The following is a 19,885-nucleotide window of genomic DNA, read 5'->3' as shown; positions in this document are numbered from 1 at the left end:
AGAGCTTTTATTGTGGTTTTCCAGGGAAGGAACAACTCAGGCAGAGTAAGTAGATTTATAATGGGCTAATTTAAATAATTTCTCATCCCTAGAGTGATTAAAGCTGGTGAATAGTGACCCTAAGTGTAGAGCCTGACAGAATAGGGAGTTGAGGTATGGGCTCTGGACTGATTGATTCATATTTGAAAGGAGCTCATCAAAGACTTGTTTACTATTTCTGGGAATTGACTAATCCCAGGAGCAGCAGTTCCTCCAGGGTCTGCAAGGCCTCAGATGTAAAAGTGTTAGAAAATGGAAAAGCAAGACACAGTTAATAGGCCTTTACTTTTAATCTTTTTTTTTTTTTTTTAATCAGGGTGTGTGTGTGTGTGTGTGTGTGTGTGTGTGTGTGTGTGTGTGGTCTTTATCTCAGTCATCACTGACAGGGGAGGGACTTGGAGCATATTCATCTAAAACTTGTGCTAAATTTGCTATCTTCGCCTATCCCCACCTCCATCATTACTAAATGTGGATCAGAGCCTCGGGCCAAGGATTGGGCCCAGTTCAAGAGACTGGAACTAGAGCTTTGAACACAGAAGGTCACAATCCCTGTCCTGTGAGGCTGACAGGGTGACCACATGCACCTACTCATTCCTTATCTCCTGTGGATATGTTGAGATTTTTCATCTGCAGGTGTTTTCCTTAATTGATTTTAGGTTTTGCTTTGGTTAAGAGCTTTGTTTTGTATACATGATGAAAATCACCACAATTCATATTACACATGTTAGCTGGGCTCTGAGAAGACTGCCCAGGTGAGCTAAGGTGGTGCTCTGTGGCCAGGTGTGAGATACATGGGTACAAACAGGAGTCCCTAGACAGCTGCTGCTGATCTGGCTATGGGCATGACTAATCTAAGTGCACTGAGGAATACACAGCCTCATATCACTGGCTTACAAAATCCATTTCCTCTTTCTAGTGCTGATGAGCGGTTTGATGCCACATTCCACACCAATGTCTTGGTGAATTCTTCTGGGCATTGCCAGTATCTCCCTCCAGGTAAGATCCATTTTCTTTGTCTTCTTCCAGTTGGAAAATCTAAGCAAGTATGAATATCAGTCCAGTTGGTGGCTCACCCGAGGGCTGGCTGGCTCTTGTGTGCGTTTCACTTCCTCCTCTTCCTTCCCCTCTGTGCTTTCATTTCCCCTCAACTCAAGGGTGCCATCTCTCTCTTTTTTCTTGGAAACCTTACTCAAGTGGTCTTTGCCAACATGTATCAGGTGCTCTTACTTTCTACCATGCATTCCTTAAAGTCAGCCCACAATTAAAGAAAGCCTTCCTCTCCTCTTGACCCATCAGCCAGATACTCAGGTCCTTTTGTCTCCATTACAACATGTAAGTCAGATTACCATGTCCTTTCTTCCCCATTTGACCCACAAGTCTGATAACCAGGTCATTTCTTCTCTCTTTCCATCCATAAACCAGACAATCAGGTCCTTTTCCCTCCATTTTAGCCCTCCCTTTTTCTCCCAGCTGACTCACTATCTTGGCAGGTGCTTCAGGTGTTGGTGAGAGTGCTGGATTGTGTGTTGAGTTCATGCATTTAAGATCTCTCATGGGTTAGATGCTAGGTTCAGTGCTTTCTAGGGAGCTCATTACTGACTTGTTCCTGAACTAGTTTTTTCTCCTTTTCAACTTCCTCATGGTGAGACACTTTCTGGGATTGACACTCCCTCCCTCCCAACTAGCCCACAATTTCTGTGGGACTTACAAGGCCCTGAGCTGTTCTTTGAGTTATCCACAGCCTGGGAAATTCAAGTTTTAGGCCTTGAGGCACAACTGGGAGTAATTTAGCATATGAATATTAACCAATCTTGTGTTCTTTTGATCTTTTAGAACTTTTTTTTTTTAACATATTCTTTTCAAGGATTATCTCCTCCACTAACTGGTTTACTTAACTGCCTGCTTACAAGAAACTGGCAATTATCCCCCTACCAGTATGCAAACACTCACACCACCTACTCACACCACACACACACACACACACCCCTTCAACAGCACTTCTTACTCATCTCCCAGCTTATTTGCTTTCTGGGTGTTTACATGCTCTTTTAGTCAGCAGATGATAAGCATCTCCTACGCAGAATCTGTGTTTGCTCACCTTGGAATCCATGGCTCCTCAACCATGTGTGGCACATGTGTCAATAAGTTAATAGATGAGTGACCAAATCTATCAAAAGCATGTACTTCCCTATAGTATTTGTATAGATTGAAGAAATCCAGCTTTCCAAGTTTTCTGTCTTAAAGCATCTGCTCTTGGGCTGTTCCACTCATCTTTCCTACCCCAGCCCTTCCTTCTAACAGTGGGTCTTTTGTAGGCTGGCTGTAGAATGCCTTCTAGCACACCTTTTCAACAGGTCTGCAAGTAACAACTTCTGTTATGAGGGCCATTATAAGGGCCATTTTAGAAGATGGTGTCCACTGGTCACCAGAGTAGAGGAACATGGTATTGCAATTCTTCTGAAGACTGAGTTTATCTTCAGCTATTAAGGCAACACTCTGGACCCTCAAACCCCCTGAATGCAGCAGCCTCTGTGACACTCCATCCTGTGACCCTCCCTCAGTGGCCCTGGGAGCCTGGTCAGGATGGGACACATTGTTTTGTGACCTGGGATGCTCCCTTACACTGGCAAGAAAGGTACAGAGCTCCCTGTGCCTTGGGGTCATGTAGGGTTGGTTCTGGGACATTGCTCTGCCCCTGCTGAGTGATGCTTAGTGACACATGGATATAAAAGAATGTTTTGGGTATACAGATTTTGAAATAGAGACTTAATTATAACGTGACTATTTTCCTGCTCCATTTCATATGTTTATTTTTAACAGTTTTATGGAGGTAGAATTTACATATCATACATTTTAAGTGCATGATTCAATGATTTTTAGTAAATTTAGAGTTGTGCAACCATTACCACAATCTGGTTTTAGAACACTCCCATCACCCCACAAAGATCCCTTTAGCTTGTTTGCAGTTAATCCCCACTCCCACAGCCAGCCCCAGGCAACCACAGATCTGCTTTCTGTGTCTTTCTTCTTCTTTTTTTTTTCATAGAAATGGAATTATATAGTTATAGAATTTTCTAACATGCAAATAGTCTGGGTTTGGGGGAATCCAGACTACTAATGGAAGGGGAGTGTCAGTTAAGACTTCCAGATTCCTTCGAACATTTTAAATAATGCTGCAAATCATGTTTAAAGGAGCTTGAGGGGCAAATAATTTCTTATCTCTTCTCAACTTGCTGTGAGGTGAAGTCTGTGTTTTCCCAAGGCACTTTGAGTCCCTTCCTCCCTACAGTCTTTATTTAATTCAATAGTAGACATTTACAGAGTGCCTTCCCTTCCCCACTAGCAGTGGGACACTTAAGCCATTCATGGCTTCTAGTGTTGTTCAATCTTCTCTGAAGAACAGGGAAGAGAACAGGGCATAAAAATCTGAAATGAGTTTATCTGGTCTCATCTGCATGACTTGGGAAATTTACTTCCAATTTATCAGAGCCTGGACTTCCTCCTTCAGTGGAACTCTTCCTTGTATCCAAGTATTCTCTCTTGAGCTTACACCTGTCAGGTCTTATTCTATTCTTGATCTAGAGTCCTCCACATTTATTTCTAGATAACCAAGTGTTTTCCCAATTGGTCATGTAAATAAAATGCCCCCCAGATCAAACACACCCACACAGAAATACATGTCCCCACTTTTTAGATTCTTGAGCCTTTTTATCATTTTTATCAATTCCTTTGAGATATTTTTAATGTTCTTCATTTTTTCTGACTCTTGAGTCAAATGCTCAAAGCAAATACAAGTTTATAAAACTAATTCTTTGCACAGAAAGCTCTGAGAAATCTTCTTTAACAGAAACTGTCACTGTTTTTGAATTTCAAAATACAGTAAAACTTTAGGTGAGCTGTTTTTCTAGAGGTTTGCAAAACAGAGAGAAAGAGAATGTATACGGTTTGTTCTAGGTAGGTTTAGAAGCAATTTGAAGGCGTGACCTGGGCTGGAGGGACTGCTGTGTATTTTGAGTCCATCTTAGCTGGCTTCCATTTTGGCCTTCTGGTTGTTTCCATCACCTGCACAGGCATTTTCAAGAGCTCCTGCTACATCGACGTGCGCTGGTTCCCCTTTGACGTGCAGCAGTGCAAACTGAAGTTTGGATCCTGGTCTTATGGAGGGTGGTCCTTGGATCTGCAGATGCAGGAGGCAGATATCAGCGGCTATATCCCCAATGGAGAATGGGATCTCGTGGGTAAGTCCAGCAAAGACAAGAGACTAGCAGCCTGGAAGAAAGCTGCTTTCTTCCTGCTCAAGCTTACAAAGTTTGGGATTTTCCACTGCCCTTTCCAGCATGAGCATTTCTTGAACTCTGTAGCATTTATCATCATTTACTGAGAGCTTTAGAATGAGAAACTGACAACAATGAGTAAATGCAACACTTAACAGGAGGAACTTGCAGCTTGGTGAGGACATGTTTAAACAAGTCAGTGCTAGTGACATTCTTCAAGTCCACTCCATTGCTAAAATATGATTGGACAGCAAATTTCAATCAACAGTGTGAACATCACAAATGAGGTCCAGATAAAGTAAAAACAATTTTATTCAGGAGCAAAACACATTTGCAAATATTGGGAAACACATGTTTGGCTAGGCACTGAACAAGTCTGCTGAGGGACAGTTGAGTTTGGGGTTTAGAACAAGAAGTAGGTCTGATAGCTTAGCATTTTGAGAAAAAGATCAGCAGGATTGAGGCAACTCTGGTAGTTGGAAATGGATGCAAAACATGATCATAAATTTCATAAATCCATTGGAGAGTCCAGGTCAGGAATCAAACTGGTCATTGTAACATTTCTCAAATCTTGCAAGGAATTTTTACATTCTGAAAAATCATTCCTTCTGGAAAATTCACTTCCCAACATGATGTCTATCTGGCAATCTACCCCCTGTCAGCTAATTTCTAAGACTCAGAAAAGGATTTTTTTTTTTTAACTATTCTGTAGCCATTTTCACTTTTATTTTTATCAGCAGCCATTATAAATAGAAAAGCAATGTAGTTAAGGTTCACTTAACATTGGATATGCATTCCGAAATGCTTTGTTGCATGATTTTGTCATTATGCATGCATCCTACACTGTATATACACAAACTGAGACAGCTACAGTCACCAGGTGATGTAAAACTTAAGCACATTTTGCCCATCTCTTTTTTGTTTGTTCGTTCGTTTGTTTTGTGGTGCTGGGATCGAACCCAGGGCCTCATGAAAACCAAGCAGATACTCTACCATTGAACCTCATCCCCAGCTTCACTTGTTTCATCTTTGACAGAAACTTCATTATGTGGCCCATGACTATAATTATATTTATAATGATAAAAATGAAAAATGCATCATTTATTGTCATGTACTTTTAGGTACTTACAATCCCTCAAAAGAATATTTACCAGTTTTCTTAAGTATCACTGAGATACACCAAAACAATTTTATAACAAACCAGCAAGGATTTATTCAAACATCAATTACCAAGATTTTTAGCACTTAGCAAACTCCAGAGCTATGCTTGTGTGTGGTATATACATTGAAACAAACACAGTAATTATGTGTTCTAATGATAGTTCCTTTTCTCCTCCTCCCTTTGCAGGAATCCCAGGCAAGAGGAGCGAGAAGTTCTATGAGTGCTGCAAAGAGCCATACCCAGATGTCACCTACACAGTAACCATGCGCCGCAGGACACTGTACTATGGCCTTAATCTGCTCATCCCCTGTGTGCTCATCTCAGCCCTGGCCCTGCTAGTGTTCTTGCTCCCTGCAGATTCTGGGGAGAAAATCTCCCTTGGTAAGTGCCCATATCTTTGGCAAGAGTCTGGACTGAAGGCCCTTCCTTGAAGTTAGTTCTGTAGGGTTCACTGTGGACAGTACAGGGATGTATTGGGATCCCAAGGGCCTGTCTGACTTATTCTTCATGAACTTCTTAGCCCAGAGAAGCTCCAGAATATCATAGACTCCTGATTCATGCTCTAAGTTAGATGGATGTACCCTCCTGAGAATATTGCAGGATCCTGGAATCCTCTGATCCTACAAAGATGATGGATTAACCCATGGAAGGACCAGCTTGATTCTGGCCTGAAGAGCCTGTGCTTTCTCCCTGACTGCGCCCCCACCCCCCATTCCTTGGTGGCATCAAGTCAACCTTCATTGTGAATAGGGAGTTCAGCTCAGTTTCAGCTTTCATTTGTCTATTGTTGTATGCCCCATAATTCCTTACAGTTGCTTCCACATGAAAATAAGAAAAGTAACATTTTGAAAGGTGAAATGAGTTTTGAAATATCTCAAAAGAATTTCTCAGTATCTCAAAATGTCAATCACAAACATTTCACTTTCTGAGCACAAGTTTCAGAACATTAGATAACTTATCTAAGATCACACAGCAAGTAAATGGCAAAGTCAAAACCTGAAATCAGGCCTTCTGACTGCATGGTTTCTTTATCCTGCTGTGCAGAAGCTACCTCTCAATAATATTGCAATAAAGAACCTGACAGATAATTGTGCTCTATTGATTCTTCCAAAATTTTGATTCCCAAACTTCTCTTCATTAGTTTCTTTTGGGACTCTGACAGGTGACAGAGACTTTCCTCCAGGAAAAAAATGTACATGCTCATGTGTACAGAAACTATTCATCCTGTGGCCTTTCCCCAGCACCTCCCTAATTCTTTAAAACACAGGTTAGATGACCCTATTACTGGTAGATGGAATTTAGGACTTTTATGTTTTGTCTAAGGATCTTATGTGTATTTGTTTTAGGGATCACAGTGCTACTGTCTCTAACTGTCTTCATGCTGCTTGTAGCAGAGATCATGCCTGCAACATCTGATTCAGTGCCATTGATAGGTAAGTCAAGAGTCAGGCTCCTTTCTTAGAACTAGAGTTAGAGTGCCTAGCATTTCCCAGTATATGCAAAGAGTAGAAATGTGTCCTTTATGCCCTGAAGAGCTGTACTACCCCTTCATCTTTAGGCATGAGAACATGACTTGCTGTAACTATTCACAATGACCCATAGCTTCCACTCACTTGGGTCCCAGTAGTAGAAGGGGATATTCAACTTGGTGGTTTGGCTTTAAGTTACTGAAATGGCCAGCAGCAGAGGTGTGCACATGTGGTGCAGCCACTCAGGAGGCTGAGGCAAGAGGACCTCTGGAACCCGAGTTCAAGACCAGTGAGGGCAATATAGTGAGACCCCCATCTCAAAGGAAAAAACTTACAGAAATGCCCACTCTGCCATAATTCTCACACTTGTTTTGGGGTCAAAAGTTTTATTATTAGAGATTCATTATTTTAACTGAGACCTTATTTGTCCACAAATCTTTTCTTACAAAGAAGCATACAATTTAACTCTTAGTCATTGCTTCCTGAAATAACTCAGGGTCTCCATATATAATAAGTATTTGGGGAAATATGTGTTTTGTCCAGGACAGGTATAAGACATGATCTTCTGCTCAGGGAGGAATGAGAGAAACAGAAGACTATATTGCTTTTCACCTTCCTGGATATGAATACATGGAACCATACAAAAGAATACCCAGTCTAGTGGTTAGAATTTGATACTCTCGCTACTACAGCTGGGGTTCTATTCCTTGTCAGGGAAGCAAGTCCTCCAAGTCAGTTGTGAGGTTGGAAAGCAGCATTCTGCCAGCAGCTATTAGGTTTTTGTGGGAGGTGCCACTCCCATTTGGTGGTGGGAAGTCAGGTTTTTGGGCTTTGGGCTGACCCTTGCCACCAGGGGTGTGTGGTGAGTGGGCTATAGGCCTGGCTAGGCACTGACAGTAAGAGAGCAAGGTCTGGGTGTGCTCCTTCTGTGGCTTTCAGTGCTACTGGGGCCTCAGGTCTCATCCTGTGTCTGTTCTCTCCACAGCCCAGTACTTTGCCAGCACCATGATCATTGTAGGCCTCTCTGTTGTGGTGACAGTGATTGTGCTGCAATATCACCACCATGACCCTGATGGGGGCAAGATGCCTAAGTGGGTATGTTCCTCCCACTCCCATAGAGTCAGAGCCCCTCCCTAAAGCAGGTTTCACATACGGTTTATCTGTTTTACTCCCCGCCCCCAAATTAGCACTTTCAAACAGACAGGCCTATTTTTCATATGATTTCGCCTTTCTCTATATCTCTGCAGAGAGTATAGTTATGGTGAGTATGCCCCTCAGTATCTATCCTGTGGCAGTTTTAATCTGGCATTCCAGAGCATGGCTCACATATTGGCCAGTCTGTGTATTTTGCTAGCAGAGTGTTTTTAGAAACTATTCTTTTGCATGGACAGTGTGGAGCATTTTGCAACAGTAGAAAGCAACAAATGACATAGACACTTAGCAACATGGAATGAGCTGTACAAAAATATAGCTACCCTTCCATATCTTCAGGGAACTGATTCCAGGATTGCCCGCAGATGCCCAAATCTGCAGGCACTCAGGTCCTTTATCTAAAATGGTGTTGTGTTTGCAGATCACCTATGCCCATCCTCCTATATACTTTTAATCATCTTTACATTACTTATTACACCTAATGCTATGTAAATAGTTTTTCCTGCTCTATTGTTTAGAGAATAATGGAAGAAATAAGTTTGTACACATTCAGTTTGTTTTCTGAGTGTTGGTCGAATCCATGGATATGGAACCCACAGGTACATAGGGGCAAGTGTACATACACTTAATACATTTAGAAATGTAATCTAATGGAAACCCTATAACATAAAGGTAAATAGTACTAGTAGAGAAAGGGAAAGACATGAAAGAAAATAGATGAAAAAGTATAGAAGTGAGTTCCTCAGCCTGTGATGTCAGCCCAGGGCACATTATCCCTTCCCTGCAGCAGCAAGCACCACACTCTGGCCCTGTATGCTGATGTTCACTCATCCATGGTATCTACTCCTTGACAACCCAGTGCTCAAACCCCTGAACCTTGCCCCTTGACTCTTAGTCAGGATACCTTGAGTAGGGCTGAGCCAGGGTCTGGATTTTCCTCATGTCACCAGGACAAAATCTGTGGCAGGGGAGAGTTGCCCTCATCTCCCATACTCATTTGGGTCCTGCAGACCTTCCCAGTCTTTCTATCCAGAGTGTATAGTCTAGTATGGAAAAATCTCTTCTATTCCCAAAGGAACCTGTTTTTAGAGACCCATTAGGTTGCATTCAAGCCCAAAAGAGAGTGTAGGAATCACCACCATGCTACATGCAGCGTAAAGTATGAGATGCATTTAGATACTCTCCAAGAACAGAGGGTTTCCAGGCTTTCTAAGAACATTCAATGTGCAGTAGTTCATAGTTACCTACAAGTTAACTTAGGAAAGATCACTTTTTAAAAATATTGGGCTTACAAAGTTACTGTTTCCCCTCAAATTCCCTTTCATGGCACACTTTCCTCATATACTTACTAAAAACTTGCCTGTAGCTTATGGCACCAACAGCAGTGTCACTCACCCTAAAATGATGATGCCTCCTGCACAGGTCACATTGCTACCATCTGTGAGGCTTGTTTTGAGAAGTGCCCATCCCCCTTTAAAAAATGGGATACATTTGCACATATACACCTACATTCTCATCTGACCTTTTTTTTTTTTTTTTGTGGTGCTGGGGATTTGAACACAAGGCCTTGTGCATGTGCGGCAGGCTGTACCAACTGAGCTATATCCCCAGCCCCTGACTTTCTTATATCCCTGACACACTTGGGCAAGATGCCAGGACAGATATGTGAACAGACTTCCAGTTTATTTGCTTGTCTTTCTGCCTGTCCATCTTTCTGTTTGAAGAAGATGATACATTTACCTGTTTCAAAAGTCTAGCTCAAATTAACCCTATGCATAAGGAAATTCAGCTCCCTTCACTCTGCTCCCAACACCAATATTGAAACATTCCTTTTTTCCTTCTAGTGTTTATTTATGGAAATACGAACACTTATTTTTTATAAGTATTTCAACTGATGTAAAGATAAAGGAATGAAAACACAGATGTAAAACCATTTTTAATGGCCCGATAGCACTGTGCTCTTCTAGAAAAATCTTAATTAAAAGCATATGCTAATTTTTCACCTCTTAGCATAAGAGCTTGTTAAAACCAGTTGGCTACAAATGAAATATAAAGTGTGTACATCTCATTTTATATAGCATACTGCGTTTTTCTTTCCTTCCATGTGTTTTTGAAACATAAACAGCCTCCAAGGGACTCTTACAATGATCTGTTGCTATGAAGAAGATACTGCCGGGTGCAGTGGCATTATGTGACATTTGCACAGTCAGAAACAAAACTACAACCTAACAGAAGGGGTCACAAGCACAGTTTGATAAGTGCCAAGAGGATAATTTCATCTTTGGAGACGCTTTGGCCTTGAAAGCTAATGATTCAGACCATGGAATTAAAAATAGACTTGGCAACGTGGATCATATTAGCTGGATTTGTGCCTCAGGGGATGTGCAGATTCAGTCATAGCTGGAAAAGTGCCTGACCCTGCTTGGCTCTCATGTGCAGAGTTGCATCTGGGTTTAGTTGCATTTACTGTCTGACATCCTCCCTCAAGATCTGGTGCAAGCTTTGTGGTGTCTTCCAAAAAGGAGCTGGGCTAAGTCACAGGAGCTTTGAGAGAGCCATGTAGACTCTGACCGATGAAGTTGCAGAACTCTAAACACATTAAGTGGCATAATCACTTGCTTATTATATGACCTCAAGCCTATTAATTAGTCTCTTGGAGGTTCATTTTGTCTGTCTGTAAAATGGGAGAATTATACTCACTTCCTAGAGCTCTTAATGGCCCAAGTGAGATGACATGTCTCATGAAAGCCAAATTTACCCTAGGGATTTTCACAAAGGTTTATGTGTTCCCCACTTGGCACAGATGGTGAAAAAACCCTCCAGGGTCAGGAGACATAGCCTTTCTAGCATATAGAGTGTCACCTACTGTGGAAGGCACACTGTGGAATGAAGGGCTGTTTTTGCAGCTACAGTGAAACTGATCTTAGTGTTTCTCCTTTTCATTCATTCCCTGCCCCCAGATCTGTTTGCTTCAGTCACCTTTAATAAGATATCCTAAAAGTGAATGCCAAGAAAGAAAGCCCTACAGATATGAGCTTCACCCCTTACCATCTCTATCTACATGTGGGAAATAGACCTGCTAGGTTGCTGATGAATTTTTCCTGTAAGCATAAAATGAAATGAAAATGAAATATGTATCTAGGTGATTTTAGGAAAAGAGCTCCCCTTTTACACCCTTATCTAGGGAAACTTACAAAAAATATACACTTATCTGGATGAGCTTACAAAAATGCTTTCTTTTTTTTCTTATGTTGGGACATTAGCTGTCTCCCCTCTTCCCAAGAGAGACAGAAATAATATAAACTTACATGGTGACTCTTTTCGCCAACTTCTGGCACCAAACATAACACACTTGAGCCAGAGTGTGGCAAACTGAGGCCCAAGTAGTCAGATTTAGCTTCCAAAATTTTTTTAAAATACAATCTTATTAGAAAATATCTACACCCATCCATTTATGCCCATTCTATGTTTACTACTTGGTAAGCTGAGTCGTGGTAACAGAGATCTTTGGCCCACAGAGATAAAAATGTAGCCGTCTGGTTCTTTATGGAAAGTTTGCCAACTCTGCTTTCAACTTCTCTGAGTACTTACCCAGATATTTTGTGTTCACTGTAGCCTAAGGGATCTTGAGATGAGGGGTTCCAAGACTTCCTTAGTCCACAGCACATTGGTGTCCCAGGAATTTTTCCACAGAGCTCCTAGACCTGAAGAAATAATCCCTAATAGTGTCTTCATTATATAGGTTGAAATAATTTAGTAAGTATTTACATCTTAACATTATCAGAACACCTGTGGGGTACAGCACATCCTCTTTAGTCTTAGGATAAGATTGGAAACCCCTCATTTTTTCTTTCACATTGGGCTTTGCTTTACTTTTTTCTTTTTTCTTTTTTTTTCTTTTTAAAATCAGGGTAAATTTGAAAACCAGTATTGCAAAAGAATAATGTCCATGGGATGTAACCTCTAATGTTGAAAGCCTGAACTATTTCAAATCAGTGGTCCATGTGCTCAAGGTCTGTCCTTGAATGTTAAAGTCTCCTAGTGCCCCTGTGGTTTATGGTGGTCTTCTAGGCTGTCTTATACACACACGGTATGGGAGCCAGAGGACTAAATCTGAAGATCCTTGGTTACAGATGAGTCAGGATCAGAGAGGGAAAATGACTCTCCTTGTTTGCCTATCCCAGAGGCATTCTTCTCAAGTCAGCCTTCTCCTCTGCCAAGACTGTCTTAAAGAATGCAGCCTGTGTGCCCACCCCAGGAAGAAACTCAGCTCAGACCCAGGGTGATAAAACTGCATAGCTTTTATTCTCACTTCTCATTTATCTCAACAGCTGTAAGGTTTTGGCACTGCTGGCCAGTGTAGACTCATTGAGGAGGTGATGAAACCTGATAGCCCCAGGATCAACAAAGTAGGGCCTATTATGTAGGATCATGTTACTGTCAGGATTAGTTAATATCCACTTCTTGGCCTCTCTTAACATTCTGTTGTCCCCCCAGACCAGAGTCATCCTTCTTAACTGGTGTGCATGGTTCCTGCGCATGAAGAGGCCTGGGGAAGACAAGGTCCGCCCAGCTTGCCAGCACAAGCAGCGCCGCTGCAGCCTGGCCAGCGTGGAGTTGAGTGCAAGTGCTGGACCCCCCTACCAGCAACGGGAACCTTCTGTATATTGGCTTCCGAGGCCTGGAGGGCATGCACTGTGCCCCAACCCCTGACTCTGGGGTTGTGTGTGGCCGCATGGCCTGTTCCCCTACACATGATGAGCACCTCCTGCATGGTGCACAGCCCCCAGAGGGGGACCCAGACCTGGCCAAGATCCTGGAGGAGGTCCGCTACATCGCCAACCGCTTCCGCTGCCAGGATGAGAGTGAGGCTGTCTGTAGTGAGTGGAAGTTTGCAGCCTGCGTGGTGGACCGCCTGTGCCTCATGGCCTTCTCGGTCTTCACCATTATCTGCACCATTGGCATCCTCATGTCGGCTCCAAACTTTGTGGAAGCTGTGTCCAAAGACTTTGCATAACATCACCTGGTTCTGTACATGTAGGAAATGCACAGATAGGCAAAGTGGTTTTTGGTGAGAATTCTGTGTGGTAAACTCACAGCATCATTAAATGTGACAATGCTGATGTATACTTTATGACTGTCAATCCTGATGGTTACAGTTTGCTTGTTACCTTCAATAATAGGATCTTAGTATTTTTCTGTTCACTATCTTATGCATACCTTTGGCACATTGTTATGTTCAGCAGGGCCGCTGTACAGTCATTTTGCCTATTTGTTTTCTTTCTAGAGAGCCATTTAGAGAGATTTCTGTGGCTCAGACTGCCAGGGCAGGCTCGTACAGTTGGTTTTGCATGCTTGCATGTCACTTGCCATAAGGCCCACAAGAAAATTCAATGTGTGCTTTTGCCTGTACAAACCTAGATTAAAGCTAATAATAATAAACTACTCACTAAATCCATTCTAATAATTGAGTTGTGAAAGGAAAAAAAATACTTAAACCTGTCTGCTGGTTTTTCTGCAGTTCAACTTTATTTTTTTCTCTACCAATGACAGTTGGAAGAGAGAAACAGTTGTATTCTGTTTCTATGAAAAAGTGAGACAGACACTGGGAATGTGTGTGTTGATCTTGTAAACTATGTTTATACCAGCTGACTAATTTTCACAAACCTAGTCTGTTGAGGAAATCAGAGGGACACAAGTTTGTGTCAGTTTCAATCTAGGACCAGACCCAGTCAAGTGTGCATAAGAGGCTGTATCCCCTATAGATCCCAGATGACTCCCAAGCTTCATGTGCTAGCCCTGGACCCTGTTCTGTTCTGCAAAATCCAATGGAAAAATAGGGTTTTGTGAGGAAATAACCAGCTCAAAGGAATAAATGAAGCTAAGTTACACACTTTAATGTATTTAAAAAAAAATGAGAATGTATTAGATGTTTCACACTTGTTGGAGGTGATTCGTTTTAGAATTGTGTTCATCCATCCAAATGCACACCATACAGTGAGCATGTTTTTTGGCTCTTTCTCCATGTGTCATGGCCAGGAGGCAGGGACTGGGAACTCTCTGGCCCCCTGTGGCACAAACTGGGAGGGATGGTGGCTTTCCTAGATGACCATCCAGTGGCAGTCAACATGGAAGAGCCTCAGACTATCAGAGGTAGCACAGCAAGCAGCTCTGGTTTCTGGATTTTGGGGATCTGCCTCCCTATAGCTTGTTCACCCCAGCTTCAACACAGAAAACTGGCTCAGGGTCAAGGAGTGATCACTGGAGATGTGTACTGAAGACGAGAACAATTTCAATTTTTTAACCTAAGAGGGTACACCATGCTCCACTGAGATTATCTAGCAGACAGTAACCACCATGTCTCTTTTCATTTTTTTTTTTTTTTTTTTTTTGTTGTTGTTTTATGAGATCAGAGGGTATTCACCAAGAAAACCCTCTCTGGTTCTATTATGTCATCTAGTAACTGCTCAGAGCTCAAAACTGTGCAATGCTTCTGAGCTTTCAGAGATCTTTAATCAGCTTCCAACTCTTGAGATGGGCATATCATGGAAGATTAGATTTTCAAAGCAAAAGAATTTGCATTTGTTTCTCTAGCTATTCTTTTCACTCATTTCTGAGTAATGCCTATGAATTCATCTGTACTGGAGGAAATAAAGACTTGTGTGTGCTGTGTGTGTGTGTGCGGGCGCATGGGTGTATGCATATGTGTAAGTGCCTGTGTGTGCAACTTAGGAGAACTTGTTTACAACAAGAAAGTTGATAAACCACAAGAATGTAGCAAAATACCATTTGGAGCAGGGTGGTCCACCCATTCTACATGGTGTGGAAAAATGATGCACAATGTTTTCTTTTTTTCCCTATTGAGGTGCTTTTAGAAACAAATAGAAGTGTTTTGATATGAATGAGTGCTTCATTTCTTATTGTTACACAAAATTGATCCCTACCATGTTTTTTTTCTTTAAAGAAGAACCTTTCTGGTTTTGTATTTTGTGCAGAAAAACATAAAAAACAAATAAAAGTTGATCATTTTGACCACCCAAATAACTATTCTGTCATTGATGATGATAATTAGGAATTAACTACACAGAATTAGGAAAATGTGAATGGTTAAACAACAACCTTCCTTATTCTAGTGACATGAGAGGCTGAGACAGGAAATCACAAGGTGGAGGCCAGCCTTGGCAACTTAGTTAACTCTTCCTCAAAATGAAAAAAATTAAAGAGTGTGGACTTGGCTCAGAGGTATAGCACCTGTGAGTTCAGTCTTCTGTACCACGAAACAAAAACAAACAGCCTTCTGCACACCCCCTTTCCCATTTTGTTCCCCACAGGGGCCACTGATGAGTTTTCAGAGGCATTTCTAGAAAAGAGGAAAGGAAGGGAGGGTGCTGAAGAGGGAGAGGGGTGGGCGTGGAGAAAGACATGTTCTAGCCCTTATGCTCTGCACAGCACTCTGCACCTAGTGTTCTGACTTAAAGATCTTTCCACAGTGACATATGAAGATCTACCTCTATTCCTCTAAATAGCTGCTTAGCATTCCTCAGCCTCAGTGGACTATTTATTTGATTTTTATTTTATTGGTAAACATGTAGATATTTCCAGTTTTTATTTTTATATGCAAACCTACACTTAGCATATCTGTATGTATATTTTACCTCACTTTTGTGACTATATCTTGGTAGAAATTCCACTTAGAAATGGAATTGCTGGACATAAGGCTTTGTGCATTTAACATTTTGATAGATATTGCCAGATTATCCTCCAGATACCAATCAGTACAATGAAAGGACCAGTTTCTTAGCCTTCTAGTGCTAAATACTGTTGAATTTATTTTTTCCTAGTATGGTAAAAAAGTGATATTGCAATATTATTCTAATTTCAGTTCATTCTACTGTGAGGTTGAACATGTTTTCAAATGATTTTTTGGCAATTTCAATCTTTGTAAATTTATACTTTTATGCAATTTGCATTTGCGTTATTTGGCTTTTTTTTCTTAATTCATTTGCTTATGCATGTCAGGATCTTTCTGTCTTATGTCTTGAAATGTGTTTATTTGTTTATCCTTTATCTTTTGATGTTGTTTATTGGTTTGCTTGTTTATTGGCATATAGAAAGTTTATAATTTTATGTTTTCAATTTATCTGTATTTTCCTTTTTAGATACTGGGAATCATTTACAGTTTGTTTAAATGCCTTCCTCATTTTGAGATTATAAATAAACTTACTCACTTTTTCTTCTAAAACTTTGTGGTTTCATTTGTTTATGTCTTCTGACTCTCCAGGGATGATTTTTTTTTTTTTTTTGCAAGAAATAGAGGTAAAAACATTGTTTTCCCCTCCAGACTGGTCAGTGGCATCAATCCAATATGTAAAAATGCATTTCTATAATAAGAGTATTCTCCCCACTTGTTCAAAAATGCCTTACCTTATTTGTGAACTTAGTTTCTATGAGCATTTGGATCTATTTTTCTTCTATTGATTCTCTTTCTCTTAATGCCTTTAATTTCTAAAGTTTTATTTATTAGTTTCAACACACCCATCAACTCCCATTCTCTTATTTCTGTCATATATGCATCTTTTTTTAAAAAATGAGTCCCAATTAATTTATCGATTAAGTGTTCGTATTCAGGAACACCACAATCTAGGCTTGTGTTCAAGTCAAATTTCATGTCACTTGTTTGAGTTTTATGGTCTTGTTCACTAGGTTTTATGGATCTCTTGTCTATTTCTAGAGGTTTTGTCATTTTGCTATCATCTTCAATGGAATGGATTTTTCTGGTTTTACAAACTGGATGTTAGTAAAGTGGTTGGGTCTTGTATATTAATGTCATAATCGACCACCTAACTGTAATATCTTATTTTTTCTAAAATTTTCTTTGGAGTTATTCCCAATATTACCCTTATTTCTTTCTTTATCCAATTGCATTTGAGAACAGTGTTAAGTAACAATGATTCACGTAGCACACTTGTCTGTTCTTAATGTTAACAGGATGTTTTAATGTCTCACACAATTCTATTTGAAGACACGTATTTTCCTTGTCATAATTAAAAGGTATCCATGTAGACTCTCAAACTATTACTGCTCTCTTGGAAAAATGTGGATATTAGATTTTTGTCAAAGCCTTTCCAGTATCCCTGGAGATCATCAGAAACTTTCCCCCTTGGCTCTAGTAGAATGTTTTATTTTGTTAATAGCATCCTTAAGACTAAGTCATTATTATATTCCAGAGGTGATTGCTACTTGGTCTTATGATTTTTGCCATCAATATTCATAATTATGATTAATCATTCCACGGCTTGCTTTTTGTGCATCGATGGATTCAACTAACAGTGGATGACAAATATGCAGAAGAAAGTTGCATCTACTGTGAACACTTTATTGTCATTATTCCCCAGTAATACAATATGACAGCATTTACAAAGCATTTGCATCATATTAGGTGTTATACATAATCTAGAAATGATTTAAAGTTAAGGGGAGAATGTGTATAGTTTATATGCAAATATACCATTTTATACAAGGAAATTGAACATCATCATATTTTGATATCTGAGGAAGGTCCTGGAATGAAACTGCTGAGGATCCTGAAGGACAACTCTACTTGGTTTTAGAATCATTTTTTACTTACATTTAAGAGAACTATCTGTGAGACCTCTGGGCCAGCACTATTATGTTTCTGGATTTCTCCTACCAAGCAGGTTAGGTCTTCTAGCACTTCTGGAGTTAATTTCAGTTACACATTTTAATATAAAATTAATCACATTCATTTTCATTATAGTTGAATAGTTTTACAATATAGGTACTTAGGATTTTTAATTCATTATGTTTTATTCTCTCTTCTTGACTCTGTATATTTCTCCTGTGTTTATTGATTTTACTTTACGTAGTTTTTTTTTTTTTTTTTTTTTCTTTTCCTTTAACACCTAGACTCACCAGCCTGGGGACCTGGATGCTGGGTCCCATTGGTCCCTGGCTGAGGCCACCCTTCTTATTGACAGTGGGAGGCAGGGCAACACAAGCCATAGGTACCAGAGGTGCGGCCTCCTGCTTCCCAGTTCCAGGGTCCCCGGGATGTGAACTTCTGCCTTCCACAGACACCGCAAGTCAAGTGGAACAAGCCTGGAAGGATAGCCAGACTGTATCAGGTGTTGCTGGTCCTTCCATTCACTCCGACAACAGTCCTCTAGAGAACAGACCCACAGAAACTTTTCATCAGAAGCCCTCTTGCCTTGCATTTCTCAGGAAGTTACCCTTTCTTACATAATTTAACTTTCATTCTTTATTCTTTTCTTACACAATGCCTCCCCATCCTCCCTAGACCTTGGCCAAGAGTTGCTGACCTCACCACTAGTGGATCTTTTTTCTAATTATCATTTAATTAATTTCTGTACAGGTTTGATCTGATCTTGTAGTGTATCAGGAGTGGGGCAAGTGGTTCCAAAGTCATGGCTTTAGGGTTTTGTCTGCAGTTTCTCTCTGTATGAAACTTTGTGAACAGTCTCCTACCATGCCGGTAGCACACCCAACTTTGGGAGTCACAGAAACAGGGAATAGTTGACAGTTCTGCAATATCTCTTCCCTTTCTCATCGGCCTCTTCACTGTCTGACTTACAATTTATTGCTCTTGACTAAATTTAGTGGGTTTTTTTTTTTGCCACTTACAACCTTGTTGCCATTCTCTCTACTGCTCTGTTAAGTTCTCTGGATCCCCCTTCTAATAACTGTTGTCAGTCAACAAATTTTGACAGTATGTTTTGTAATTCTTAAACATCTACTTTTATTTCCAACAATTTGGTCCTTTTCTTGTTTAAAAATTAGATTTTTAATTGTCAAATATACATAATGTAGGATTTACCATCTTTTTATCTTTTCTATTTTTCTTTCTTTTTTAAATTTTTTTTGGAGTGCTGGGAATTAAACCCAGGACTCTCCTGTGTGTAGGAAAGGAACCTTACCTCTGAGCTACTCCCTCAGCTCTTAACCATTTTTAAGAGTACAACTCAGTAGCACTAGAGAACTTTACAAATTGTTGTTCAGGAAGGTCATCACCACCATCCATCTCCCAGGACATTACCATCTTCCCAACTGGACTTCTGTACCCACTAAACACTAACTTCCCATTTCTCCTACCTTATGCCCTGGCAACTACCCTTATTCTTCTACCTATGAAAATTTGGGTACTCTAGAACCTCATGTAAGTGTATTGTATGGTGTTTGTCCTTTTTGTGAACCTCTTTTTCGTAGCATAATGTCCATACGGTTCATCCATGTTAGCAGTTCTATTATCTAGGTTGAACAGTGGGGTGGAGGGGGGGTGACAGTTTAGTAGTCAGGAGACTCAAACCTTCCTATATTTCATTATTCTTATTAAATTGAGTACTTCCAAATTTTATTATTCGGATTAAAGATTTAACAGTCATCTACATGTTTTGATATAGTGTTTTTATTATCTTAATTTTCTAAATATTTTATGAGTTAACTTCAATATCTTCTTCTAACTGATCTTTAATGAGTATTTTAACATTTCCCCACAGTTTAATTGAGTTCAAATTTCAATTTTATTCCATTGTGCTTTTAATACAATGTATTATTTCCTCTCTCTCTCCTCTCTCTCTCTCGGTGTGGTGTGTGTGTTGTGTGTGAAATCAATTGTATAAATGATCCTGCTCTGAATAGGACCCTGAGCCTCCATCTGGAGTTCTGTCCCCACGGTCCTTGACTACTTTTCCTGTCACAGCCTGTTACTGCTGCTGCTCTTAAGTTTCCTTCCATTTCTATATGGTATTTAA

The 19,885-nt window shown here is 40.4% G+C and overlaps 1 protein-coding gene across 1 annotated transcript in view; it reads left to right on the top strand.

Annotated features, from left to right (window-relative positions):
- Nucleotides 1-14,050, top strand: part of LOC306650302 (neuronal acetylcholine receptor subunit alpha-7-like) — a 125,184-nt gene extending 111,134 nt beyond the window's left edge. Inside the window, 7 exon segments of the mRNA XM_079122194.1 lie at nucleotides 956-1,035; nucleotides 4,110-4,277; nucleotides 5,662-5,856; nucleotides 6,822-6,908; nucleotides 7,930-8,039; nucleotides 12,594-12,722; nucleotides 12,724-14,050. Coding sequence (XP_078978320.1) covers nucleotides 956-1,035; nucleotides 4,110-4,277; nucleotides 5,662-5,856; nucleotides 6,822-6,908; nucleotides 7,930-8,039; nucleotides 12,594-12,722; nucleotides 12,724-13,113 — 1,159 coding nt within the window. The 3' untranslated portion in view covers nucleotides 13,114-14,050.
- The last annotated feature ends 5,835 nt before the right edge of the window (nucleotides 14,051-19,885 follow it).

The sequence above is a fragment of the Sciurus vulgaris genome, assembly GCF_902686455.1.
Source record: "Sciurus vulgaris genome assembly, chromosome: 2".
Classification (NCBI taxonomy): Eukaryota; Metazoa; Chordata; class Mammalia; order Rodentia; family Sciuridae; genus Sciurus; species Sciurus vulgaris.
The sequence above is the reverse complement of the archived record's forward strand: the minus strand, read 5'-3'. Positions and strand labels throughout refer to the sequence as shown.